Consider the following 27,326-nt stretch of genomic DNA (forward strand, 5'->3'; position numbering starts at 1 on the left):
AGGGACAGCAACTAGACGGGCCTTTTAAATTAAAACCTTTAATTTCATTAGCTATTTTTTTTATTTCTTATTTAAGATTTATTCCAGTACCATAGGGTGCACATTTTATTAAGACATTGTAAACCATTAATTCTATGGTGCAAAGGTTGCTGATCAAGATCAACATTCAACTGGTTTTTAAGTCTTTATTTTTAACCGGATAAAGACTGAACTCAACATTTTATTTTTCCTTTTATCCGATATCCCCAGTTAGTAACTAACATAATTGTGAGGGAATTTACAACGTTCTTTTATAAAAATTCATAAAAAACGTAGCGCCAAATGGCTATCTCAATATTAAAATATCTTTTGCGGTGATTGATAAAAATTATAAGTCGAACGTAAAATTTTAAAATATAAATTTGTGGTCAAATAATACAATTATTATAATCACGCTCGAAGTCTCCCCATACAGCATTTTTAATAAAACATCTTAAAACAAGGCATTTTGAATTCTTTAAATATCGTTTTTATTTCTCATTGAAGTACTTTGTTTTTGATCCGTTTTCGTTTTAGATATTATTCTGCAGCGCATATCAGGCGCTTGGTGTATCATAGAAGTTACAGAAATATATTTGTTTGTATATTGGGCAACACTTCGTTTTCGTCTTGCCAGCTGTGTGTTAGCCCATTTTTCGATTCGGGATCCAAGAAGAGGACTTGGGGGTTAATGGAAAGGCAATATATTGTATGCACATCAATATTTATAATTATATCTGTAGGTTTGACCGCCCTGCGTATTGTTACAGGCTGCCCCAAGCCTTAATTTTTGTTTCGTTTATTTTGAAATAAATTTATTTGGTTTTTGTTTTTTATGTGATTTTTGTTTACGTATAAAAGTTGTTTAAAATCCTTGAAAATATTAGATAATAATTACAATTGGTTGTGTAATACGTCTAAAAGCATTTCGATGCGCCTCGTACTCGAACATAGATTAAACATAAATCAATTTAGTCTTTGCCACTAAACATATCAATTTGAGTAGTAGTAGTTGTAGTTATCAGTTAATAATAATATCTTTGGGCTTTGCTACTGTATATGTAATGGATACGTCGAGTACATATAAGATCATGATCATAGACATATATGCTGCGTGTGGGCCTTAAAACACACGATCGAAAAGATGTCGCGCCTACGCATTCCGAAGAATATCAAGTTCAGTATCCGTTTCCGTTTCCGATTCCGTTTTCTCAAAAAATGGGGAGTATCTCGTGGTCTTTCGATTTATAATAATATCTTTTTATCTTGTAGAAGTATGTAAATGTATAGGTATAATAAAACATTTTACGACTAGTATATGTAAATATATGTATGTATATGTATATATGCATTGCGTTTTCTTTGTAATTACTAAGTTTATTGAGATATTCTATGAATATATTTCCTTTCATTCTTAAGCCATGTCTTGTGTCTTTCTATATTAAAATAAACGAAGCGCGAATACGTTTGAGGATACGTTGGAAAGGGGTTGAGTTAGTGGGAGGAGGGGTCCCCTTACTTTTTAAATTAAAAACAAGGATCCTCCCGCGGAGACCTTACCCAAATTTGCTTTGCAACTCATTGTTTTCAGTTTTTATCGTTCTGTTTTCATTTTCATTTAAGTTTCTTGTTTTGTTTTTTGTTTTCTTCTGTTTTTCTGTTTTTCTGGAAGCGTTCGTCGGGGCTCTGCACAGATCTGACTAGATATATATGGGGTGTATATGTATAATAGAAGCTAATGCTACACGCTACCAAGTACGATACATAGGTGTCCTCCTCCGATTTTATTTGCTGCTGCTCCTTTGCTACTGTTGCTACTGCTACTGTAGTTGTCCTTTCTTCTTCGCTGGGCTTGAAGTTTCGATTCCTGTTTTCCTGTTTCCGGCTCAGCCTCGCTGTCTCCGTCTCCGTCTTCGGCTCCTTTTTCGCTTCCACGGGGGATGGTGTGGTTGGATGATATGATTGGGTCACTGCAGATGGGGCCCATCACTTGCGCTTGATGAAGTTGCCCTCGGCATCCAGCCAAATGCCCGGATGTTGGTCGGGCGCGTCCATCCCCCGTCTTATTATTTACCTGTTGAGCGCATTGGAGATCTGGCGCAGCGACTGACCCACCTCGGCCACCAGGCGCTCGTTGTCCTGCACGTTCTTGCTGCCGGCGGAGCGTAGGTGCTGCGACTGGGCCTCCACCCGCGTGACCAGCTCCCGGAACTGGAACTTCGAGTGCGGCGGCATGGCCCCGTTTTCCGCAAAGATCACGCACGAGTTGTGCAGGATGTTAAGCTTGTCGCTCAACTGCAGCCACTGGGAGCCGGCGATGGCGTTCACCGGGTGCTTCAGCGAGCCCTCCAGAAGACCCACCAGCTCGAGGATGCTCTCGCGCGAGATCTGGGTGGAGCTGGCCGATCCGGAGCTGGCCGGTTCGGCCAGTTTGGCTATCGGCGTGGCGTAGATGGTCAGCTTGGTGGGCTTGTGCGGCACCGCCGGCTTCTGCTGGATCTGCGGCTTCTGTTCGTACAGCGACTGGGTCATGTCCGCTGGACCTTGGCCTCCAAATCCCGATCCCGATCCCGATACCGATCCGGATCCCGATCCTGGGCCCTCCTGATGCGACTGCTCCTCGTCATCTGTGAAGAGTTGCGTTGAATGAGAGGTTTTTATTGTGCTGCCGGCCTGCTGCCTGCTGGTGCAATCTCTACTAGAGGTGCTAGTGGATGTGGTGTTGGAGGAGTTGGAGTTGGTGCAGTTCGGGGGCGGTGGTGGTGGGGCTGCCGGAGGCGGCTTATTGCCCGGCTTGGCTGGCAGGGCACCAGTGCTACCAATACCGGCGATGGCAGCTCCCGATTTCATCCCGTATTTGGGCGACAGCTGGGCATTCGGTGTGCCACCGCCATTAGCCACCGATGGCTGCTGCTGGAGGATCGAGCTGCTGGCATAATCCGGAGCCGGCGGCTGCTGCTCCCACAGTTTCTTTAAGCTATTAATACTACCTGTGCTTCGTCGCTTGCCGAGATCGCCCTCGCCGGCTGCTCCCGTGTCCGCCTCCACATTCGAGTTGGTAACGTCGATTTTTATTTCAGTCTTTTGCATGGCCTGGGTGAACTTCCTACTACTGTCCTCCTTCCGGTTCAGAGTGCCCGTGTTGGCGTTGTTGGTTACGAGTTGGGGGGCTGCTGGTGCCGGTGCTGGAGTCGACGGCTCCTTCTCCTTGTCCACCCGACGCAGGTGTGCCTTAAAGTCGATAATGCTACTGGCCGGTTCCGCCTTGGCCATTGGCGGGCTCATCTTCTTGGGTTCGACTTTCTTGAGCTGAGCCTTGAATCCAGAACCGGATCCAGAACCGGATCCGGATCCGGAGCCGTTGCCATTGGTCAGCTTCTGCTGCTGCTGCTGCGGCGGCGCCTGTTGCGGCTGCTTGGGCAGATTCATGCTCTCGGCCAGCTCGGTGACCAGCAGAGAGACGGGATCCACGGCGGCGATACCAGAGCCATTGGCTAGATGCGAGGCCGGAGCACTCTCCTTGCCGGCCGCCTTGATCTCCGTGATCAGCTTCTCCTTGAGATCCTCGGGCGGACTACCCAGCGAACTGCAGGAGTCGGTTGAGGGCTCCCTCTTTCTTAGGGACACGCCAAATCTGGAGCTGGCCTCCTCCACACTGGGCGCAGTGTTGCTCACATCATTGTGGCTGCTGTCGTTGTTGTTTGTGCCGTTTCCATTGCTGACATTGCCATTGTTCGGGAGCTGGGCATGCAGATGCTGCTGGATGGCCTGCACAGCGCTCTCTGGCGCCGGAGGTGGAGGTGGTGGTGCACCCTCGAATTCCTCGGGGGGCGGAGGCAGGTCCAGCGGTGGCGGCGGGAACTCCAGATTGGCAAGAGCCGGCTGGGCGCCAACAGAACCCACTCCACAGCCACTCCGCTTGGGTGAACTGCTGGAGTTACCCGCCCGGAAGGAGGAGAATGTCATCATGGTGCCTTCGGTGGTGGTGCGATGGCGCTGCAGCTTGTTCAGACTGGCCGCCGCATTGTTCTGCATGGTCACTCCGCCCGAGGAGTTGCTCCTTATCATTTGCTGTGGCGCAATGGGGCTGGTCTTGGGATTGATCCGGGCCCCCGGTGGTGTGGCATGTCCGTTGGCTGGCGGCGGAACAGGAGCAGTGGCTGGCGGAGGAGCAGGAGCGGCCTCGCCACTGTCCTCCAGACTGTCCAGATAGGCACCGATCCTGGCCACCTTGGGCAGCGTGCCGTAGCGGTTCACCACCCGCTTGACATTCATCACCTCCAGTGCGCCCACGGTGATGGGATGAGCGCTGGTCACCACTCCGTTGTTGCCATGATGCGCTTGATTTGCTGGCGGTGGTGGAGCACTGGTTTGCGGATGCTGCTGCGAGCGCTTGCTTTGGCGGGTCTCCAGACCCCGGTTGCCCATCACTGGCGTCCCAGTCGGACGCTTGAAGGAGCTGTGCTGCTGCGATGATCGAGGAGCAATACCTCCTCCGCCGCCGTGGAGAGAATGCTGCATCTTGTTGGTGGCAGGAGCGGCGATCACTTGGCTCAAACTCTGCTCTAGACTATCGCCCGTGGCATCTGTGTCCGGATCGGCTGCAGGATCCGTTTCCGAGTCATAACGCTGTGTCAAACTGTTGATGTCACGTGCGAGTCCTGGTAAATCAGTCAGAAAGAAACAGAAAAACAAGGCTTCATTTGAGTTTCATTTTGTAATGGTTAGTTGAATGCTTCGTGCCGGGTGCTTGATGCTGGGTGATGGTATTTATCAGTGATGGGAAATCCTATTAAATCTTGAAATTATTCTTTCCATTCTCGGTTTGGTTAAATAAAGATTGAAAGAAATGGAAGCCTAGTACTTCCCATCACTGATTGTTAGACATGAGTTAGTCCTGACCAGAGTCTTGTGGTGTGTATGTGTGCGTTGATGTTTGTCGAGCGGGTGAAACTAAAAAACACCAATATTCAAATTTAACGAAAAACAATGAGAGTTAAATGTCTATTACAACCTTGAAAGGATTTGTAGTTTTAGTTTAGACAAAAAAAAAAACACATTTTTGTAAATAGCAAAATATTAGCCACCAAACGGCGAATATATATAGAATATACAAATATAAATAAACAAGGATAAAAAACATTATAAATCACTTTCAAGGACATAAAACAATTGGACAACAAAATATTAATAAAATATGAATGATTGATATAACAGACAGGTTAATAATAACAGGCACCAAAATAAGTAAACAAATAGGAAAGCAAGATTGTTAGAAATATTTTTTGTGAATAGTGTTAATGATAAGACAGGTAACAGAAATAAAGATATAACATTAGGAAATCATCGACGAGAAATCAACTTTTAAACTTAAATTACCAATGCGAAATGGAAACTTAAAGGTATCCCGCATTGAACAACCAATAAATACAGAAACTAAAGCCAATACAAACGAACCATTAATAATTAAACATAAATACGAAACACGAAACAAATAATACAGAAACCGAAGATAAAAGTAAAACGTTTTTGAATTGGAGTTTTTCGCTGTGTGCTCCGTTGACAAAATACCTCGAAATAGGATGTCGTAAAGAAAGCTACTGCAGGAGGACGATTTCTTAATGGAATACTGTTGTTGTTTCTGTTGTTGTTGTTGTTGTTGATGTTGTTGATGTTGTTGCTGTACTGGCAGTGGTACGGATTGTTGCTGTACGAACTGTTGTTGTTGTTGTTGTTGTTGTTGTGTACGTATTTGGTGTGTGTGGTGTGTTGGAATTTGGGTCTTGAAATTTCTAGATAGGGTCTGGCTGAAACTATTGGCAGTTTTGAATTTGTGTATACCATTCGTGGGGAGGTCATCGATGAAATTGCCTCGTGCATTGGTAGGATCCTCCTCGCGATAAGTGGAGTCCCGACTGCTCGAGAGCAGGCTAAGTAAATGAGAGAAGGAGTGGTGTTACTTTTGCTATCAACATGAAAGCGGATAATAGTAGTCCTTAAATTTAATATATTGCCTGAAATATATAAATATATTCTTTAATAAAAAAATACTTTACACCTAACATTGTAGTACGGGCTTTAATCATGAATAAAAAACAGTTAAATGAAACAGTTTTATTTCAAAAGCAGTTGTCAGTATTTTGAATTAATTAAATTCACATATTCATATTTATATTTTAAAGGCAGTAATCAATAGTTTTGATAAAGAAGAGGCACTTTATATTGTAAACTACTAGTTTCTTACTAAAAGAACTGCTAAACCAAATTCATGTTAAGTTTTTGTTTGCCCCATTTATTTTTTCCTGGGGCCATATTTTTGACAATTCTTCAGTTAATACTGCTTTTGCTTCTACTAAACCTCCGCATTGTTCTGGACGAGATGGCTTACCTGGTTCGCTTTGGTGGTGCTGGGGCCTGTTTGCCCTGCTTGTTGGTGGTGCGACGCATCTGGACATTGCCCTTGCCCTGGCTGGAGAAGGTGCTCAGCTTGGTGGAACTGGAGCCGGTTTCTGAAAGTATATGGCAGGGTTAGACTGGGATTAACCTCAAACAAGAAGGGTCAAGCTCACCTGACATGGGCGTGCTGGCCGGCTGCTGGTGCGGATCGTTGTGGTGGGCGTTCGGCGTGAGGGACTGACCGCCAGGCAGACCCTTCTTCACCATCTGCGGTGTGAGGCTGAGCGAGGCGGTGGCCGAGGATGAGGAAGCGCAGCCGCTGGCCGCCGTCGTTGTTGTGGCTCCTCCGCCGGTGGCCACGCCCGATGTGCTCGGAGCGGAGCTGCTCGCGCTGGTGGCGTTGGCGTTCAGCTGCTTCTCGACCGCTTCGGTGATGGACGATTCCTGCGGAGGAGCGGAGAAGGAGAGATGGGCACCATGTGGCTCATTATTGCTATCACTACTTGCTGCACCCTCGATCTCGAGCGATCAGAGCGCGTCGACGAGGTGGTGGCGGTGCCTGTGGCTATGACTATGACTACTCCTATTCCTATGGCTATTGCTATGGCTATGGCTATGGACATGGCTGTGGATGCTGCCGCTGTTCTGCTGCAGTTCGTCGTCGTCGTCGCCGTCGTAGTCACTCGCCTCCTCGCCAGCATCGTCGTGATCATCGTTATCATCGTCATATTCATCGTCCCACACCTCGACGTCACCCACCTGAAACATGTGCTCCAGCGCATGGTGTATGCTCTTGAACGTGGGCCGGTCGGCGGCATCCCACTGCCAGCACTGGCGCATCAGGTCGTAGACCTCCGGCGGACAGCCGGGGGGCCGCTCCATGCGATAGCCCTTCTCCAGCTTGTGGTACACGTCGGTCAGGTCGATGCCCGGATACGGCGACATCCCGTACGTGGCGATCTCCCACAGCAGCACCCCGAAGGCCCACACGTCCGACTTGGTGCTGAACTTGTTGTACGCCAGTCCCTCCGGAGCGGTCCACTTGATCGGGAACTTGGCCCCCGCATGCGCCGTATACGTGTCGTCCCGCATCAGGCGCGCCAGCCCGAAGTCCGCCACCTTGACAAGCTTATTGTCGCCCACCAGGCAGTTGCGGGCGGCCAGATCGCGGTGGATGTAGTTGCGCGACTCCAGGTAGCTCATTCCCGATGCTATTTGCGTGGCCATGTAGAGCAGCGCCACCGCATCGAGCGTCTCGCGGCCGGCGGAGCGAAGGAAGTCCAGCAGATTGCCGTGCGACATGAACTCGGTGATGATGTAGAACGGCGGTTCCCGTGTGCAAACACCTAAAAAGGGGATTCAATTCGAATCAGTCTACCATTCAACAGATACGTAGCTACGGATGAGTCTCTCATTTATCATTAAAACCTACCTATGAGCTGCACCAGATTGGGGTGCTTCATCTCCTTCATTATGGCCGCCTCCTCGAGGAAGTCCTTCAGCGCCATGGTGTCCTCCTTGAGCGTCTTAACAGCCACCGTATTGCCGTACCGCTTCCAGACAGCCTCGTACACCTCGCCGTACTGCCCGCCGCCCAGTTTGTGCTTCATCATGATGTCCGTCCGGCAAATCTCCCATTCATCCGGCTCGGGACTCAGCGGGAAGACTGTGGGCTTGTTCTGCTTGGGCGCCGGATACAGGAGCGGTGTAATTAGGCCATGGCCCTCGTGGGGCACGCTATGATGATGCACCAGCTCCGCCAGAGTGTTGAACTTGGCCTCCTGGGTGACGAAGACCTTGCCATCGGGATCCTCCGATATGCGATAGTGATAGACGCGACCCTCATATCTGTTTGGAAAGGCGACAAGGAAATTAATAAGGAAACTCAATTCAAAAAACCGAGAACAGAATGTCTCACCTGAGACTGATGCTCCTCTGACCCGGTGAGCTCTCGCTTTCGCGAACCAGGAAGCTTCCGTTGATTCCGGAACTCAGCAGATACTCGGCGGCATTGCGCGAGATGGGGCCGTGATACCAGGAGTGCTTCTCCAGCGAATTGAGCGGCGTCACATAGTTGGAGGGCACCCATCCCACGTTTCCGGAGTCCGAATGCGCCTCGCACCACTCCCCCGATTTGTTGTAGCTCAGGATGCGCACCTGTTCGCCCTTCTTCAGACTGAGCTGGTTTTCGCCGCCGGCCTGGAAATCATACAGGGCCACAAACAGCTGCGGATCATCCTCCTCGGGTCCGGGGGCCAGTAGGTTCTCCTTGGAGGTCCACCGGTGTGCGGACTCAAACACTGATGTGGTCGAACTGTGACCGCCGCCCAGCGAGGAGCCCTGCAGTCCCAGTCCGCCGGAATCCTGCTGATGCTGCTGCAGCTCCGCCGCATCCGCCAAAAGCGAGGCCGCCGTGCTGCCGGCCGGAATGTGAGGTAATGGACGCGACTGCAGCAGGGCTTCTGCAAGGGAAAGTTAAAGAAGGCAACCAAAATAAGTAAGTGATTTAGTTGATTTAATTTAAATATTTCGTTTTTTAAAAGGTATTAGCTATCGAAATTTGGCAGTTTGCCGATTGATCAAAAGGAGGTATCGCTTATATATTTCCGTTAATCTTTTAAATACACATAACATCTTAACACAAAAATTCCTAGCCCATAATATTCCTATTTCAAATAATTTCTTCCTATTAATTTTTAGGGATTATTTTAATTTTTTCAAAAGTCTATAATTATGTTATCTGAAATTATCGTTTTGAATAATGTTTTTTTCGGTGCAGTAAGAAAATACAATGCAGGTAAACCCGTTTCTCTTTCAAGGAATGCGGGCAATTTGTGGAGCAAGTGCTGGCCAGCGGGGAAATCGGGCAGCAACCTTCTCTTTTCCATTGAGGGAATGGAATAAATTATGCATTAAGCGGAATAAAATTACACAAATCGCTGTCTGCCAGCGGTGGACCAGGAGTCCCTCAACGAACCATTTTATTGTGGGAAGTTCTAACTGATTGTCGGTCGGTTGGATTGTCCCCTCGTCCCGTTCTTTCTTTCCGCCTCCCACACTCTGTGCCAAACTGGGTATCCATAGCTGTTGTGCTCCCTATGTATAAAAGTGAGTCTATGGAATGCATTTTAGCAGTGAAAAAGTTTTTTGATAGACATTCACGTTTTATTTAATGCACAGGAATTTAAAGTAGGTCTAATATCTAAATAAAAGTAGATCGATAAATCATTTTTTAAATTTTCTACAAGAAGCTTAGCTTAAAAAATGTTAAATATAAATTGTAAAATTAAAGATAAGAAAAGGTATCTAAAAGTCTACCAGCTAGTCGCATTTCCATTTTCTGCACAAAGTTGTTCTTTAGACTCTTGCAATCCACTTTAAGCTGAAGTTTTGCTTGATAGATTGTGCAAACTTGTCAGATCTAAACCTGTCCAAATCAAGCATCTATAGTAGGGTACTCTTTGAAATAAAACCAGACTTTCGCTTTAATGTCCCATTTTAATAATTGTACAACATTTTACATTTTCTCCCATTTTTTTTTTTTTTTTTGTGTGCGAGCTTTGTTTGACCAAAGCAAACACTTCCGCTGCATAAATATTCTCCTCTTTCATGGACACAATTGTGCATAAATTTGGGTGAAGTGGAAGTCATTCAGAGACCGGGAATCTTCGGTTTGCGGTCGGTGTGCTAAGCAGTCATAAACCGATCCGAATCATATTGTAACGCATTTGAGAAGGGTTCCCCATCACACACTGTTTTAATTTATGCGCGCGAGACAGGAAATATTAATGGCGAATAATAGGTGTGGAGTGGGTTTGGGGAATGAAAGGGAATATAGGGAATATAGGGACAGATTAGAGCGGAAATGTACAGCTCTTCAATGGTGGTCTGCCTGCCTGTCTAAATCCCCCAACTGAAGATTAGCCGATGACAATATACACCCACTTGATATGCAAGTTCGTTTATCCAATTTTAGAGTTTGCTTTTGAAAGCAAGTGACTCACGATGGGAATTCTGTTACTGGGGAGAGGGCCGAGAATACTTTGTTATTGAATCAGTTATTTTGAGGGGTAATCAAGGAAGTCTGACCATGTTGAGTCAGCTATTGATGTTGCATAAAGCTTAATTATCATCATTATCGTTAAATTGCTGTTAAACTAGCTTATCATTAAGTGCATGTAACAAGCTAAACTTGATGATCTTAGCCTCTTTTTTTTTTATGCAGATAAATTTATTTATTTCTAGCACTTTAGAAACATTTTTTGGTATTTTTGTTCTTAAGAATAATATAAATTTGTTATAGTTTCTGTTTACTCATTAAAAAGTTCAGTCATTAGTTTTCAACGGATTAAAAAACTCCCAGTAAAAAAAGAATAGTCACTTTGTTTAGATTAGTTAAAAAAAAATTCCGATTCAAACTACATTAAAAAGAATTCAGATTTGTTTCATGTTATGACTACATAAGAATAAAACAACATTTTTAATTCTATTTTAGCTATGACTCCATGGTTTCCCACTGATACTTTACAAGCAAAGTTTTTTCTCATGACTACATGTAAACAAAACTCTCGAAATAATCATGCAGCATATAATGGAAAATAAGCCAATCATCTTATGGGAATCTTTAATTATTATGAATGACATTACTTATGCGGACATTTACTTCGGTATTTTGGTTTTTTGTTGATTTGTAAAGAATTTTGTGTTTGTTACCTAAGTTCATGTGATATTTGCCTGGATGGCCGCGAAAAGAGCTGTGCTTGGTACCTGGAGAAACGAAAGAAACAGAGAGATTTTGTGTGAGAGACGGATTGTCAGCCGATTGGACATTTATCTATAGATAGAGCAGGCAGTTTTTGATGTTATCATCTAATTACGATGGGCGGCAAATGCGATGTTCTACAATGGCGTTCCGATGAGGTTCCAAAAACAAAGTGGTTACAAACAGAACAAAAAAGAAAACTAAATTAAATACAATTATCTTAGTCATAACTCTAGGTAAGTAATATAACAAAAAAAATACGTGTACAGCGATCTATATACAGTTAGCGGATGGATGACATCAAAAGCGAAGAGGCATTAGAGAATTAGAGGGTCTTGCCATCGCTGAAAGGCCAATTAGCTACCCGGCCAGAACAAGAAGAAGAGTAATAACAACAACAGCAGCCAGATGATTGCTTCAGTAAGTGCTGTAATTTCTCAGCCAAGTGAAAAGTACCTCAGTAACTCTGGAAAACCTAACATGTGAGTTGGTGTACACTTAAAGTAAAAATCATATTCATCAACGAAGTTTTGACTTCAAAAATTTTAATTTAATTTAAAATAAAAATTCTTTCTTTGTATTTATAAATGTTTTGTTTAAACTTTAACCTAAAATAAAGTATTCCGATTTTAAAACAAACATTTTACAAATTATTTATATTTATTTGAAGATTTTGGTTGAGTGTGACACGCCCCCTAGACATTTGACAAAAAAGGGGAGTGTGGAGAAAAGAACAGAAAGATATATGCCCCATTCAGGGAGCTTAAGCTGCTGCTGAAGCGGAATGGGTCCAATGAACTTTAAAGTCACAAAAATTCTTCACATGTCGGAAGAGAAAGAGGCGGGGATATAGATGAAGATAGAGATGGCTATACAGACATTTCTCAAGCCATGCAAATCCGCCATCTCAGCGAATGCTTATGCAGGTTATTAGCGTGAATTTGGAGCATCTCGAGCTGAGGGCTGATTACAAGTGAAATGATGCGCGGTACCGCTTCTACACCCACTGATCCCACCCAGAACCACCCAATTACCCATGTCCCACCCGCAACTACTCAAAGACATAACGGTAAGTGTGTTGAGTAAGCACAGATTGAAATCAGTCGCCTCAGCAGCTAAAATCCCCTCAAAAACCATGAAACGATACACAATAGATACAGTGATCCCTGAAAAAACTAGAACTTTTTATTTATTTTATACATTTTAGAAATTCAATCAAAAAAATATTTAATGCTATTTTTAAAGTATATTAAAATAGTTGGTTTGGTCGATTTTGGGTGAAGCTTCAAATGTTTGATAACAAATTTTATAGTAATTTATTTATGTTTATAAGAGCTGATGAGGAATAATGTGCACAGTAAATTTCAAGACATCTAAACGAACTATACATTTAACTATATATAGCCTGCATCAAGCTTTGAAAAGCTTTTCATTACAGCCTTGGCTATAGCAGTTACTCATTGCGAATTGTCTCTTGAGATTTCTTCGGTATCCGTCCTTTGTTTGATGGCCTGTCCTTCGCCGGCAAGCACTAAACTTGATGTGTCTGTCATTTATTATCTATAGATATAATGCTTCTGTTTCGTTCTTTATTTTTTTTTTGTTGGTTTTCCTGTCAAATCGAGCTTCAATGTGTGATTTATTGTAATGCATTTTCAACTGCTCATTCATTATTTCATTCTGTCACCCATTCAAACAGTCCATTCATGCACTTGTTCTGTGGGTTCGATTTTTGTGGCTCTTTCTGGTTTGCTCGTTTGTAGCTCATTGCATTTTAGCACGTTTCGCTTTAGTTGTAAGTTGTTTTTTACTCTGTTTAAGCTTTGTTTTTTCTACGTATTTTTGTGTTTTCAGCTCAAGGGCTTTTGTGTCTTAACCTGGCAGGGATTTTCAGTTGGCCTCGGTCTCGTCTCCTCTTTCTATCACCCTTTTACTCTACTTGTCGGATTTCATTCACATTTTGCCTTTGGCCTCTTGGCCAGACATCCAGACGTAAATTATATATGTACAGTAACTACATATATAGGGGGCAGGGGGCGTGGCCAGTCAACAGTAATAAACTTTTACGGTGTAAATTTAATTAGTCATTTCTCTGGCTTCCGATGCAACGTCGTGGAATAGGGGTAAATAGGAGAAATTTAAAGGGGTTTGATTTAATTTTTTTTGCCTGACGAGAACTTTTCAATTAAAAACTTTAACAGCAAAATCAAACACACTTAGGAAAAAATAACTTTAACAATGGCTTTGTACAGATTGTTGCTCTCTTAAATAATTTAAATCCATTTCAGATTTTGCAGCTGAGTAAGATCTTTTTTATCATACAAAGAAATTAACCTTACGTATTTATTGAAAGACATATTAATAGGCTTCCAAATGCTTAGCACATAAAGTAAATTCATTTTTTTCTCTGCATTTTCTTGGCTTTTTATGGCTTAATGATAACTTTTGAAGCGGAACTTTTGAACGGAACTTGAGATCATTAAGCTGGCAGACCCGATTAGAGCAGCAAATACGCCCCGAAGGGAAATGGAAACCGAAGCTAGTTAGGGAAACATGAAGAAATTAACCTAAAAACCCAAAGTGTTCCCTGCCCAACTTTCGAGAACAGCATATGGTTATCTGGGAGTTAAAGTTTCCCGTGTAATTTCCCTTTTTTGAAATGAGAAAAACGCAACTGGTAACTGACAGGGCAAACAAGAAGTTGTAGGAAATGCAGGAAAAAATGTGAAAGAATTTAATTTGTTTTTTTTTTTTTTGAGCACCCCCAGGGTTGAGATCAAGTTCCTCCCCTTCCATCCAAGTGCGAAAAAATGTTGTGCGAAAAAACTACAAGCAGCGAAAGAGATGGCGAGTGGCTAAAGTGAAATAGATGCAAGAACAAAAGGAAAGTTATGTAAAGGCAAACAGCCAGAGGGTCCAAGGATCTGAGGGTGTCGGGGGGTGCAGAGGTGGCCAGGACTTGGCCCTGCTCCTGGCAAAGGGAACGAAGAAAAATAATGTTAAATATAAAATCCACCCTTGGCTGACAAAGGCAACTCTCCCAGCACGCACCCCACGACTTCCCCCTTTAGCCACTGGCAAATTTTACCACTTTTCTAAGGATTCCGTACTCAAGGCTCACTACGCCGCATTATACTGGATCCATGGGGAAAGGTCCTATGTCGAGGTGTGCATACAACCTAATGCGACATGTGACGCAGCACTCGATCTCCTTTACACTTTAAAAATACAAAATTTTTTGGAAATTTAAACTGCAATTGAAGTGCACACTTGACAGTTATCAATCAATAATTAAGTATAGATTTTTTAAAAGTGTCTTTAAAATGTGATTTATGTTGAAGTAGCATTATTAAGTTTCACTTATTGATTAATGCAAAGTACTATTTTTAAAATTCTGTGTATATAAAACTAAAAATTAGCGATTCGGTTGTACAGTAATATAATGCCTTTTAATCTCCAACTAAATTTATTTGGTACTCTTTAATAAACAGTTACTTAAAAAAGTAATTTTTCTGAGTGCAACCTCAATTCCCTCAGGCCTTTATATGCCAGTAACTTGATGGAAATCATGTGAGTGCAATAAATACATATTAAAGTGAGACAGACGGGCCGAAAAAAGGTGGGACAAAAATCAATAATGAAAAACCTTTTCCGCCACAACCGAGCGACGAGTGCCATCCATAAAATCGCATCATCGCCAGCAAATTAATTGAATGCCAGCAGCCCGGCCACAAGAGGGCCAAAATGAAGGCCCAGGGAGAAGTGGAGATAATAAAAGGATAAGGTGAAGGACAAACGCTGCGACAAACCACATAAAAGGGCGGATCCTGTACTTCAGGAAACGAGGCTTTGATTACCCTCTAAAAAGCTTTAGGAACATGTAGATATAATAATTTATTTCTTGGTTATTCGCAAGTAGAGTAGTGACTGATGATAGGATTTGGCTCTGTTTTGTACTTAAAAGTTCTGAAAAAAATAACACTTACATTTTCTATAAATTGAAGTAGTTGTTGAGAATTCGAAAAAGTCTACAATATGTTTCCATAAAAATTGACATTGAATATTTCCAGGGTATCCTCTGTGGGATTAACCTTTTGACAGCAACTTTGTGGAGAAGGTCCTATCGATCCATGTGCATTGCTGCTGTCCTTGCCACAAAGTTCACAAAGCTGCAACATTTTTGCTTTTGAGTGGTTTTTGTTACGGGCAGGGGAAAGTTTCTTTCAAACTTATCTCGAACGGAATCTGCTCGTTTATATCGGGCAACTTTATCAATTACGGTCTGCAAGGTTCACAGGGAAATGCACCCATTCTTCCCGTGATGGTATTCATGGTATCACGTGACCAAGGGTCTATTCTCCATTGTCTAGTGTGAATGAAATTGACTTTTAATTGTCGACAATGACCAGAAAGCAAACAAAACAAAGGGAACCAAAAAAAAGAAAAAACATTGGCATGCACAATTTGTGTGGCTATGCAAATGACAAACAGAACGAGCCCAAAGAGGAGAGCCAAAGAAGCTAATACGACGCGTTGGCCAAAGAGTCGGAATTCAATTGCGAGTGTCGAGTGAATGACTCACTGCGAATAGGCAGTGTGCACAGTGGGGAATACGAGTTATCTAGATGGTCGTTTTGATTATCAAATGGTAAACCTCATCACTTACATGTCTGGTTGTTCTTTCAAGAAATATAGGTACTTATTATAAATAACAACTCGGAAATGGATTTAATTAGGCTTTTTTCCATTGCAATAATACATTTTTGTCCTTAATCTGAAGGTTTTTTTGGTTTGACCACCGTACATTGGTTCTATGTGGAAGTCTTTTCGAAATTCACACACGCTATTCATTCATGATTCTTTATTGTTTTGTTATTTGGTTCGGTTTTCCTTCTTTCGTTTTTTGACCTGCCTTTTTCTATATATGCCGGCTAAGTTTCTTTTGTTTTGTTTATGTTTTATGGCTTATTGTTTATGGCCCAACTGCGAGTGTTGAGGTATTTGTCATACTTTTTTCCTAGACATTTTCGCTTATTCATTTGCATGTCAGTTGGCAGGGAAACATTCTCAAACATATATATTTTTTCAGATAATAAATTAGAGCAGGCGATAAAAAGTATTTGACCATAAAAATGTGTTCTTTTTTCCAGTTTTAGATAAACAAATATGAAAAGCTCTCAGGGGGAGATAAAAGTCACCGTTGAGGGTCAAAACAACAGATGGAAGAGGAAGTTTCGGATACAATGCTGGAATTTCTGAACTGTTTTCTCTGCATTCAAGGCATGAGGCATGGGAAAAGTTGAGAGACACAAAAAAGAAGTCTTAAGTGCGTGGGCGGAAAAATGTCCATTGTTTGGGGATTGTAAAACCATATTCAACTCAAAAATATATATGAAATCTTGGGGAACTCCGCTCCAAACTAAAAGCGTGCTTCAAATTAACCTTTGTCACTGAATTTTACGTAATTTCTCAATTGAAAGCTACCGACAAAATACAAAAATAATAAAATCAAGAGATCAAAGTGCAACTTAAATTTCGTTCGTACGTTTGCCCAAGCGTGTAATTACGGTCGTACCACTGGTAGTGGTAAATATATAGAAATATTTATTTTCCACCTACCCAATAATTGTAATCTCGGCACTCGGCAAACAAAATTTGATTATCTTTATGGCAGCTGGCCTAAAAGCTTTTTAATGTGCGCAATTTTCCTTGGTTTTCATTTGTCCCTTCTCTGGTTTCTCTGGTTTCCCCTTTCATTTCTATCATTGTCATTGTCGCAATTTACCATTTTACGTAACCCGCCGGTCACGTCTATCGCATATCCGTTCATTTGTCCGGCTAATTGTTGGATAATGACACCGGAATTTCCCCCCAAAAAATAGTTGAAACTTTTTGGGTGCGATCTTTTTGCGTACACGGAAAAATAATTTCTTAATATCTAATATCATTCACTCACCTAACATATAAAACATAGATACGACCTCATTAATAATGTAATTTTCTGTGCATTAACGTAGTTTTTTTTTTTCTTCTTCCCTCAAAAGTTTACATCATTTAATGTATTACGGCATTGAAAATTAACAAATTTGTATCCATACTAATTACGCACTAAAAAAATTTAAAAAAAAGCTTGGAAGTTTTCACTTTTTTCACCTGTCTGGTATAATAATAATAATACCATTTTCACAGCAAATGATTTTCTATTTCAGGTGTCTGCTTTTCAACTATTTTTCGCTTTTATTAATGCATGTTTTTTCATTTTTTGATTTCGTTTTTCGGCGCTTAGTTTAAGTCGAGCGTGAAGAAGTGGGAAATTTGTTGTAAAATCTCTGGAAAACTCGTACATTTTGTCTGGCTGCCACGATAATGATTGATCGATTGAGTCAGCAATTAACATAAATGTTTTTTAAAGTTGATTTGTTTATTTTCTTTGGCGAATGAAAATCGAAAAGCCAGTGCAAAGTGAAAGTTTAGCACTAGTGATGAGTTTTCCCACCTGTTTTTAAATCACCAAAAAGGTGAACGAACGATTGATAAGGCTTGCACAGGTAATTAATGACTCAACAGTTTCTAGTTAGTTTTTCCCACTTCCCAGCAAGCTAAGCATTTTAATTCCAATTTGGTTTTTCCCACAGCTAAATTTCACCCAACAGATTGAAATCTTTTCTATTTCTTTCTGCCCGCGACAGGACAAGTACTTCAAAAGAAAAAGGTTCGTTTATCGCGATTGTGAGAACAGAATGCGAAATCAACTAGGAAAAAGGTCAGAAAGTCTGGAAAATTAAAAAGGCAGAGACGGGAAAAAACTATTTAAAACCCAGGTGAAGGCAGAAGAAGCATATCTCTATGATGTGAGCATAAAAGAACCATCTTGGTGATTCATTTACTTCATTTTTTGCACGCTTTTTTTGCCCGCTTCCATTCCTTCTGGATTCTCAGTTTCTTGGAAGCAAGTGCAATTGCTATAAATGAAATGAAACGGACGACGACGAGCGACAGGCAGCGCGGATGTGGATGTCGTTTAAATATCACCAGACGGCATAAAAATTGCCAGACGTCGCCAGACAAAGGCCAAACAAACTTATGAATGAACCATCCAAGCAGAGCGTTAAAAAGTCCTAAAACGAAGGACCGAATCTGTAAATGCCCTTGTTTTGTTTTAGTTAAACAATAATAAGGGGTTACCCTTTTTTATTTTTATTTTTGTATATTTTTACATTTATACATTTGTAAAAATTTTTGATATTTATTTGAAAACTATCCACTATTTAATCAGGCTTAGGGCTTACACGATTAAAATTTAGATACAAAATTTAGATACAAATATGGGATTTAACACCTCAAATTATTTGTTTTATGATAGATTTTTTCAAATTTGGAAGAATTATTAAAAGTGCGAAAAGAAACGAAAGTGTTGGGAATCAGAGAATAAACAAGAGGAAAGGACAATCGAAAGCTGGCAAGACAATTAAATGAATTAAATTTCGCATTAATTATGAAAGAATGTAAAAAGCTCGCTTTTGTGGATTTCAAATTAACGGCTCAAATTTGTGGTTATCATTTGTTTTGAGGCATATTTTGTCCGTTTCATGTTTTGGCCCAACGGTTCACTGACCATCGCGAGAAAGAGAGGGCTACAAGGAGTGACAGAGACAGAAAGGCCTTAAAGTAGGAGAGGGAGGCATTTCTTTGTTGGGCTTCCACCGGCAAAACAGGCAAACAGGTTTCACCTTCTTTCTCTTTCTCTTTGCACTTGCATTTGTCATGCTTTTTCTTTTGCACACATTTCTTTTCTCTTCGCTCTTTAAACAGTTCGCAATTTTCTTAATTTGTTTGGTGCAAAAAGAAAATAAATACAATTTAGAGCTGTCTTTTTTAATAGGTTTTGGAGAGAAATTGATAAGCGGCCCAAAAGAATGGGTGAAATTTGCGTTGTCTAAAATTAAGACTCTAAATGAAGGGAAATCGCAATTAGGGAATATCAATGGTATATTAGAGAAATCTTAAAAAAAAAATCAGAGAGCTGTTTAAAAATAAATTTATAAAAACCAATAGGGTTTATTGTTTTGAAAGATTTCAAAATGTTTGGAGTTGGTGTAAAATAAACACACATTCAACTTAAAAACTTTATACAAAAACTCTTGACTTTAATGTTTATTTCAAATAGATATTTTAATAAGCTAGTTCCACATTCAGTAATTTCTTACCAAATTTAAACGTTTACTCCAGAAATTGAATATGGATTTTGTATAAAGTGGAGTGGATTTTCATATACTACAAACTCTTGTTTAAAGTTGTGAATATTCCTTAAGCAGCTTAAAGATAAATTACACAGCTGAATGCTGCTTCTTTCTTTTCACTATTTGAGCGAATGTTTCGCACTTCATTCATTTCACACTTCATTAATGCAACATTTTCTTCCTCTTCTAGGGGATTATGCCTCACCTGAACTGGATACAAAAATTCAATCAACCTGCTGCAGCTGCGGCCTTTGTTGCTGTTTTTGCAGAGATTACTTTATGCTGCACCCTGCAATCCGGGGCTTGAACTAAAGGTGTCTATATTGGTGTATATAGAAAACTCACTGTAAGTCGGAGATCTAAAGTTGTGAACGTGCCATGCTGGCCCCTATTGCCGCCCACCGCCCTCCCCTCACACCCATATGTGTGCTAGCCCCCCGAAGACCCTGGGTCGCATAAACAGTTGCAATTGCGAACGTGATTGGAGCGAATGCAATTCAACCTGGAGATATAGATAGAGACAGGTTGAAAACGAGAAGAGCGAAGTCAAATCGGAATCGAATTTTTTATACTTCTCATGGCTACTATGCTTCTCAATGATGGATTCAATTCCCGCAACGACAAGAACCAGAAACAGGTTTCCAATCGCATTCTGCCCCACAGTGGACACTCGGGAAATTAGAGCCTTCAAATGCAGCTTGTGCCTATCTATATGACGCTTAGAAATTTATTTTTTATTTGAAATTCCTAAAGTTTAAATGGAATAAAGTACCACTTTGTTTTTATGAAAGGCTTAAATACTAAGGATTTTTCCAAACAGTATATTTGTATATCTTACTATTATTTTTTTTAATTAAAGCTACATTTTTAAACTTTTTCACATAATGCTCGAATTTAAATACAAATATATGCAAATAATTTCCATAGTGCTTTATACCATAGGTCTAACCTTCAAAACAATCTATTTAAAAGTATTTAATCGTATGACATTTAGATAAATACATGCATAGCACTGTATGTACATATGCCTAAACCGTGAAAGATAAGGTACTGTATTTCTTCAATGGGCCGAACGGAATTGTTTATGTTTGTGACATGCACTGGGTGCAATAAACATAAATAATAATACATGAAAAAAAGAGAAAAGTTTTATTTGCTGATTTATTTGACCTTGCTGGCTTGTTTAATGCAGAGAAAGAGCGAGCGAGAGAGAAATACAATCAATTTAATAAACAATATATGAAAAAAGGGGGCAGAGCTAAGGGAATTAGTGTTTGCCTTTGGGGATTGCAAGTTAAACACAAAATATAAAAATAAATATATCAAGTGAGCGGCTTCCCCTGAATTGCTGTTTATAATCAACACAGAATGATAAAGACTTTTACGCAGCGTAGTGTCAATCAATCAATCAAGTGGCGTCAATATTTATGACCCCAAAGCTGAAAAATAAATAGAGAATCGGGTGAAAGAAACTTCTTTGGCCTCTAATTAGTTGCCGTTATACTTCAGGCATCTGTACTCCCCTTGGAAATATATATTTTTTCTACAAAAATATGCTTGTTTTTCTCCAATTTCTTTCTTTTTCGTCAGCTAATTTATGCAAACAATTTTCAATGAGGCAAAAGACGTCGGGGGAAAAGTTTCCATAAAAAAAATGCGGGTCAGAGTTTTGAGGGCGGAAACTTGGGGGCGTGTCCCCGGAAACGGTCCACTGGAAATGCGAAATTTGAAAATAAAGACGAGGGACAATTACATAAAACCCAAGTTAAGCAATCAAACGAACTTAATGTCACATGAATGAGGAAAATAGACTTAAAATTGATCGGGGAAATTATTTGAAATTATGGTGATTTCAGATTTATGATGATCTACGACCATATAAACAGATCGTAAAGTCTCAACGAAAACCATCGGAATGCGCGAGTTCCTAATGGATTAATTTGTTAAAGGAATTTAAATTTCTGCCAAATAAATCCAAAGAAATTCTTTAAATTAAACAAAGCTGACTAAGCATTTGCCTTAACATATTAATTTACCGTTACTCGAGCCCCGTCAGCTGTTCGCTGGTTGTCTAATCAGAATTCGAACAGCTGTTGGAGTAACTCTGTTTTTCCAATTGGATTGACACGCCCATATAAGTGGGAGGGTGCGAGAGGGAAACCCGAGGAAGGGGGAGGTCATATTTAAGAACTGGAAATGATAGCGCCCTGGTCTAAAAATATCAAAAAAACATCAAAGCGCTGAGCAATGCAGTCATCGAAACAACAAAAAGAAGCCAAGAGAAAATGAAGCACGAAAGGATTTACGAGCTTGATCGAAAACAGGAACATCCACACAAACCTAATATATCTGGCTTGGAATACCGCGACAGAAAGAGACGGAGAACATGCAAAATAACCTCACGAAGAGTCGAGTGCACTTTGTTGCTGCATCAGTGAAAGTCATGGGCGCGGTCAAAGGTCAGTCAGTAGGGAGCGTTAAGACATAAAAACGATTTTTTTTTTTTTTTTTTTTTTTTCTAAAATTACAAGATATGATGACAGACAACTGTACTGAAATGTAATTATGTAACAAATTTTTCGCATCAAACATAATACTTTTTGGTTAACAAAATATTATTAATCCCCTCCGCATATTATCTTAACTACGACCCTTGATCAGAGACTCCTCCAACTTTCAATCTCTGTCAGCGCCAAAGGAAATTGTATAAAAACGACAATAACAACTGAAAGCATGGAAGATACACATTTCGTTTTGGGGCTAATAATAGAAATGCAGCCGCGAAAGAGAAAAGTCTTGTGATACAAAGTGGTAATGGAGACAACGCCTCCGATGTGTGGAACCCCTCCCTTTCGATCCCCGCAATTTCCCTTTTACTGAGTGCTTTATTATTATGACAATTACGCTTAAGCACATAAAATCATTGGGGAAATATTTATGCGACTTGTATGATACATTATGCCGTGTTTGTTTTTCTGTTTTTTGGGGTTGTGAGGGTACAAGTAAAGAGCAAACAAATTTCCATTTCTTGCTGCGTTACCTGTTTGCCACCTGACCCGCCCCCTTTCTAGCCCCTTTTCCACATATTAGCCTTGTGAAAAGTTCATTTGCCCGAGCTCATAATTTGCCGCTTGCATGTCAAGCAAACTGAGACCAAACACCACACTCGGATTTCCCTGCTTGTGCGAAGGAGGTAGAGGAAAGTGAGTTACACCGAAAAACAAGTATATATACCTCGAAGTGTGGAGAGTTTTTATCAAGACTATAAAATTAACTGCACTAAAAGTAGTTGTTCAATTTTGTTTGATAAAATCATTAAGAAACAATTTTTTTGCGCTACAAAATTATTCAAAATCTAATATTGTAATTTAAAAAATATTTTTCTAGAAGTGCAGAGACAAACGCAATTCATGTACTCTTTCTCCTTGAAAAAAGGAGTTGGGGCTTCGCTTCTCTCCCACTTGAGTCTATTTTTGAGACATCAACTTGCGTGAGTTGTTTGCGGAGTGGTTCAGCGTTTTCAACGGGACAAAGTGGCGATGCGCAGTGTTGCATTTGCAACTGCTATTGGCAACTCCAATGAGGCATCTGCAAATGCACCGGTTCTATGTTATTTTCCCAGGGCGGCACACAATCCCATACCTTCGATAATGCAACTACCGCCCCATAGTATCTAATTACATTGTACATTGTATCGTGTAACAACCAACAACATGCTTATGAAATTGCAAATACTAGCATATCCATTGCCTACAACCTCTGAACATTGATATTACGTTGCAGTTAGCCAGTTTGACCTTGTTTTATTTTAGAGCTTTGAATTTACTTGTTGCGGAAGATCTTATCTTAGCTATTTAATTATTTGATATTGTATTTTATTGTATTAGAATTTTTTTAAAAAATATATTTTGAATGCTTTTATTCCACTGTACCTAGTTTGGTGAGTGGTTGTGTTTTAACTGTGATTGAGTTGAAGTTCCGTAGCGACTTTCCCCCGATTCCCCACATAACCCTCCTCCTAAAACAAGGTCTCCCCGGACTGAAAATTGCGGTGAGTTGGGCTTTCCGTTTCTGTTTTTGGGATTTGCTCGGGCTTGTAATCTGCAGACCCAGACACAGTTTTTACATTGTAATTTTGTAATTGCATTTTGCAGGCGAGACACACGAAAAAGGCAATTGCAGGCCCCCATTTCGACCTTTTTGGATGAGCCACACGATGTTAGTTTGCTAAATAAATGTGCATTTCTATTGTCGAGTTTCTGTGTGGGAATTTCGCTCGTATGTGACTGAAAAATGTTGTTTTTATTTTCTTATTTCGTTTCTGATTAGTCGTGAATACATATTGCATGGAGCGATGACTCAATACTAGCGTCAATAAATATTTATATGAAAACCGGCCACTGATAAAGCTCAGCTCAGAGATTGAATATACTTAAGTGCTCACAATAAGCGACTAATTACATTATAAATAACATTAATTGATTACAAATTGCTTGGTGGGACGGAGGTCTCTACTAGAGCAAGATAAGAAACGACTTCCAGATGAGAGGCCAAGTAAAATGTGAAAAATCCATAAGTTGTAGTAAATCATCTGGGAATTGTGGCTCAGCTTGTGGTCCAATTGGAAAATCAATACTCTAGTCTCCAAAGAAGCCAATTGTGTTGGAGTTTTTCTATGTAGTTTGCAAGGAAACAAACAAAAGGGTTTAAAGTTTTTTTTTTTTTAAATTTCATATCCTTACAATTGGTTTCCTTAATATTTCACACAATCAATAGTTTTGGAAACTAAGAAAAGAAAGCCTTTTTTTTACCAAGTAATAAATATAGCGATTTGCAAAAGCGTAAATAATTTCCAGTTTCAAAGATACCTTAGCATCTGCGTTTTTAATGTTGTCAAATTAAAAGAAAAGATTTGAATTGTACATTGAATGCAACTTATTGTTTAGTTAAACAAAATCCCGAGAATATGTAAAAACTCTATATAATTATCTTTTCATGTTATCAAACTTCTCTTAAAATCCGGAAAATGTTTTTCCGGCACCCCGAATATCCAATCTCAAATACCACTCAATGCTAGGTCCTATTGTGGTAGGACGTCGTCGACAGGGACATAAAAAAGCTATTAGAAACGGGAAAAGTCTATAAATAAGGGGAGTACTGAATAAGCGGAAAGGAAAACGTTGCAGTTTGCCAGGGCAAATAATAGGAAAATATTAGACTAGAAAATAAGGCAAATAAAAATGTGCGTGAAGTGTGAGGAAAATGAGGGGGAGGAAAGTGAAGGAAACGGCAATATGTCAGCGGGGGTGGGATAACGGTGTTTTGGGTCGCAATTTCAACCACTGTGCGGGTGGCAGGGATAAGGGTGCAAGGATAAAGGATAATGTACGACGGACGAAGGATAAAGAATGATGAAGAGCAAAAATTGGAATTGAACCCGCCCCAAATAGCACAGAAACAACAACGATGCGTGTTGCTGCTCTCTCTTTTCTTTTTTCTCTTCTCCCTCTTTCTCTCTAGTAAACAAAGGCACCGGAAAAGCAACAACAAGTATGAAACTAGCCGGCAATGACAACAATAATTCCCAATATAATCGGAAGCAATAGGAAAAAGAAATTGGCTCAATTGGAAAGCAGCGTGAATAGAGGAAAATAGGGGATAATAAAGAAAGAAGGGTAAAGAGGAAGCAAGGAAGACTGCACTTTATGAACAATAAAAACAACACTGTGCAGCCTAAATAGGCAAATAAATCAAAATTTGCATGATATTTACAGCTCAGATTTAATGGAATGACCATAGGAGGTACTTTTATTATTATTTATTTAACGCGCTTTAAAGGGTTTTTGCATGGTAAATACTCAATTATTTATCAAGTAAAAAGCTTTGATTCAATGCAAAGTTTTCTAATTTTTTACGGAATATGAAATAAAAATGCATGGCTTTCACTATTTACTTTAGTTTGGATGAGATGGCATTACAACTTTTACTTTAAACCCGCTTTGTCAGGTGTGCTCTTTGTTCTTGAAAGATTTCACCACAAAACGAAATGATTTTCTACATAAAGGACCTAAAATATCATCTGTGAAAATAAAACAAGTTCTTGTACCCAATTTGCAACAGAACAACAACCATCTGTGCGGAGAACAATATTAATCGCAACACTATGATGAAATTTACACCTGAGTTGGATGCTGCATGCACTTTTATTTCAGGAAGTACATATGTGGGTGAATGGGGCTGTGCGGCAAAAAGTCTACACTTCCTCTTGTCGTTTCATGTACATTTTGCAATTTGTACACAGAAAAAAAATCTTTAAACATAAAAATCTCAATCAAAATTACACCACTTTAATCCAATCCACCATTTGCAAAAAATCATTTTATGACCAATTTTAAGTTAAAGAGATGATTCCTGTTTTTTTAACTAAATATTTTGTTTCGTGCTTAAACTTTTAAACTATTGTTTAAAATTTGTTTAAAAGAAATCGTTTGAAAGTTTAATCTTCAATAAAAAAAAAAAACCATAAAACTTTGAAACTTTGAAAATGTCTTAGTCCCAATGAGTTTAAAAATGTTTGTCAAATTTTAAATATGTATTATTCAGATAAAATGGAGATTGGAGTTGTGGAAGTTGTTTATTACATTTTTTTCTGTGTATTCTGCATGCATTTGATGACCGGTTTTGTTATGTGTATCTTACATGCATTTGATGACGTTTCCCAGCACTGGCACTTACCGTTATGTTCGGTGAATATGTTGAGACCCACGGTGGGATTGCACCGAGCAGCATCCTTGTGACCCCCGCTCCTTTGACTCAGACCGGATCCGGACCCCACTGCGTTGACGCCACTGGCTACGCCAACGGACGAGGATTTGATTCGGGATCCTCGGAGTGTAGAGCCCCCTCCAAGGGGGGCACTGCTGGTGCCACTGGAACTGGAGATGCAGTGAGGGGAGACGGACGCCACTGGACTGCTGCTGCTGGACAAACCGATGCAGCTGACGGGGGCAACTGAGCCACCCCCTGAGTGGGCGCCCCTGTCCTTGCCCTGCTGAGCCCCCATTTGCCAGTGGGTGGTTTTCGCTCTTGCGCAGCAACAACAACTTGTACACTTTTCTCTCTCCTCCTCTCTGCCCTTCGTCGGCTCCTCCTCCTTCAGATATTTCGCTTACTATTACTATTTATTTTTTTTTCGCTCTTGGCTTTTTGCTCAATTATTTGCCGTTTGCCTTTTGCTTTGCTTTAATTTATTTCACACACATACACGCACACATTTTTTTCTCTTTCTGCGATTTTGGAGTAGACAAAAAGATTGGAGACACTCACGCACATACAAATACAAATACAGAAAAGGAAGTTTGCGATTTTTCTTATTGTTATTATATTGGCCGCTCAGGTGAATTTGCGAATTTGTAGCATGTTTGGCAAACTTTGTGTCGGCAAACTTTTTGTCGACAACTGGGAGGCTGAGGGGAGGGGGCACAAACACGCCCTGAAAATGCACTTTGTCTTCGCTGCCTCCGCCTCTGGCTCTCTCTTTCGTTCACTCCTACTCGCTTTTTTCACGGCCTAATTGATCAGCAAGCGCATGCCTTTGACATATTAATCGGTTTTCGCGACGATATAGCTGAATCTGATCTGCTGGCGTTGCTCCCTGCTTTATCTATATCTGTGCATTTTTTCTACGCACGGCGACGGATCGAATTGGAATCCCACTTGCAATAGAGGTGGGCAAACATCGATGGCAACATCGACGTCATCGATATTTTCAAAACATCATTTTCATCGATGTTTGGCAGATCGAATTGGAATCCCGATTCGAATCGATTTTTTTTTACTCACTCGCTCTCCTATCTGTTAGTTCGACGTTTTCCTAACATTTCTCTGTTAGCAGTTCGACGTTTTCCTAA

The 27,326-nt window shown here is 40.7% G+C and overlaps 1 protein-coding gene and 1 long non-coding RNA gene across 9 annotated transcripts; one reads left to right on the forward strand and one right to left on the reverse strand.

Annotated features, from left to right (window-relative positions):
• Nucleotides 1-485: 485 nt before the first annotated feature.
• Nucleotides 486-27,146, reverse strand: LOC128257739 (tyrosine-protein kinase Abl). 8 transcript variants are annotated; one of them, XM_052988919.1, is made up of 10 exons: nt 26,152-27,146; nt 11,128-11,181; nt 8,333-8,876; nt 7,847-8,262; nt 7,174-7,760; nt 6,588-6,858; nt 6,407-6,527; nt 5,860-5,948; nt 3,009-4,679; nt 486-2,645 (listed from the first exon to the last, which is right to left on the reverse strand). In XM_052988919.1, the coding sequence occupies exons 1-10, from the start codon at nt 26,477-26,479 to the stop codon at nt 2,089-2,091; spliced, it is 4,638 nt and encodes a 1,545-aa protein (XP_052844879.1). In that variant the 5' UTR covers nt 26,480-27,146; the 3' UTR covers nt 486-2,088. The 8 variants fall into 8 exon arrangements, with proteins under 8 accessions (XP_052844879.1, XP_052844877.1, XP_052844880.1 ...); XM_052988917.1 differs by having other exon boundaries at nt 5,590-5,948; XM_052988920.1 differs by lacking the exon at nt 11,128-11,181.
• LOC128257777 (uncharacterized) lies at nt 17,696-20,191 on the forward strand. Its single transcript, XR_008267900.1, has 3 exons — nt 17,696-18,027; nt 18,116-18,315; nt 19,607-20,191. It is a non-coding gene; the product is annotated as an uncharacterized LOC128257777 (long non-coding RNA).
• Nucleotides 27,147-27,326: the final 180 nt, after the last annotated feature.

Source organism: Drosophila gunungcola, assembly GCF_025200985.1.
Source record: "Drosophila gunungcola strain Sukarami chromosome 3L unlocalized genomic scaffold, Dgunungcola_SK_2 000002F, whole genome shotgun sequence".
Classification (NCBI taxonomy): Eukaryota; Metazoa; Arthropoda; class Insecta; order Diptera; family Drosophilidae; genus Drosophila; species Drosophila gunungcola.

Excerpts from the sequence above, each read along its gene's own strand:
- LOC128257739 (XM_052988912.1), bottom strand. The coding sequence starts at position 26,479 with ATGGGGGCTCAGCAGGGCAAGGACAGGGGCGCCCACTCAGGGGGTGGC. Across the intron at positions 8,263-8,332 it reads CAGAGGAGCATCAGTCTCAG|ATATGAGGGTCGCGTCTATC; the intron begins GTGAGACATTCT and ends CTTTCCAAACAG. Across the intron at positions 4,680-5,589 it reads TTACGACATCCTATTTCGAG|GACTCGCACGTGACATCAAC; the intron begins GTATTTTGTCAA and ends CTGATTTACCAG.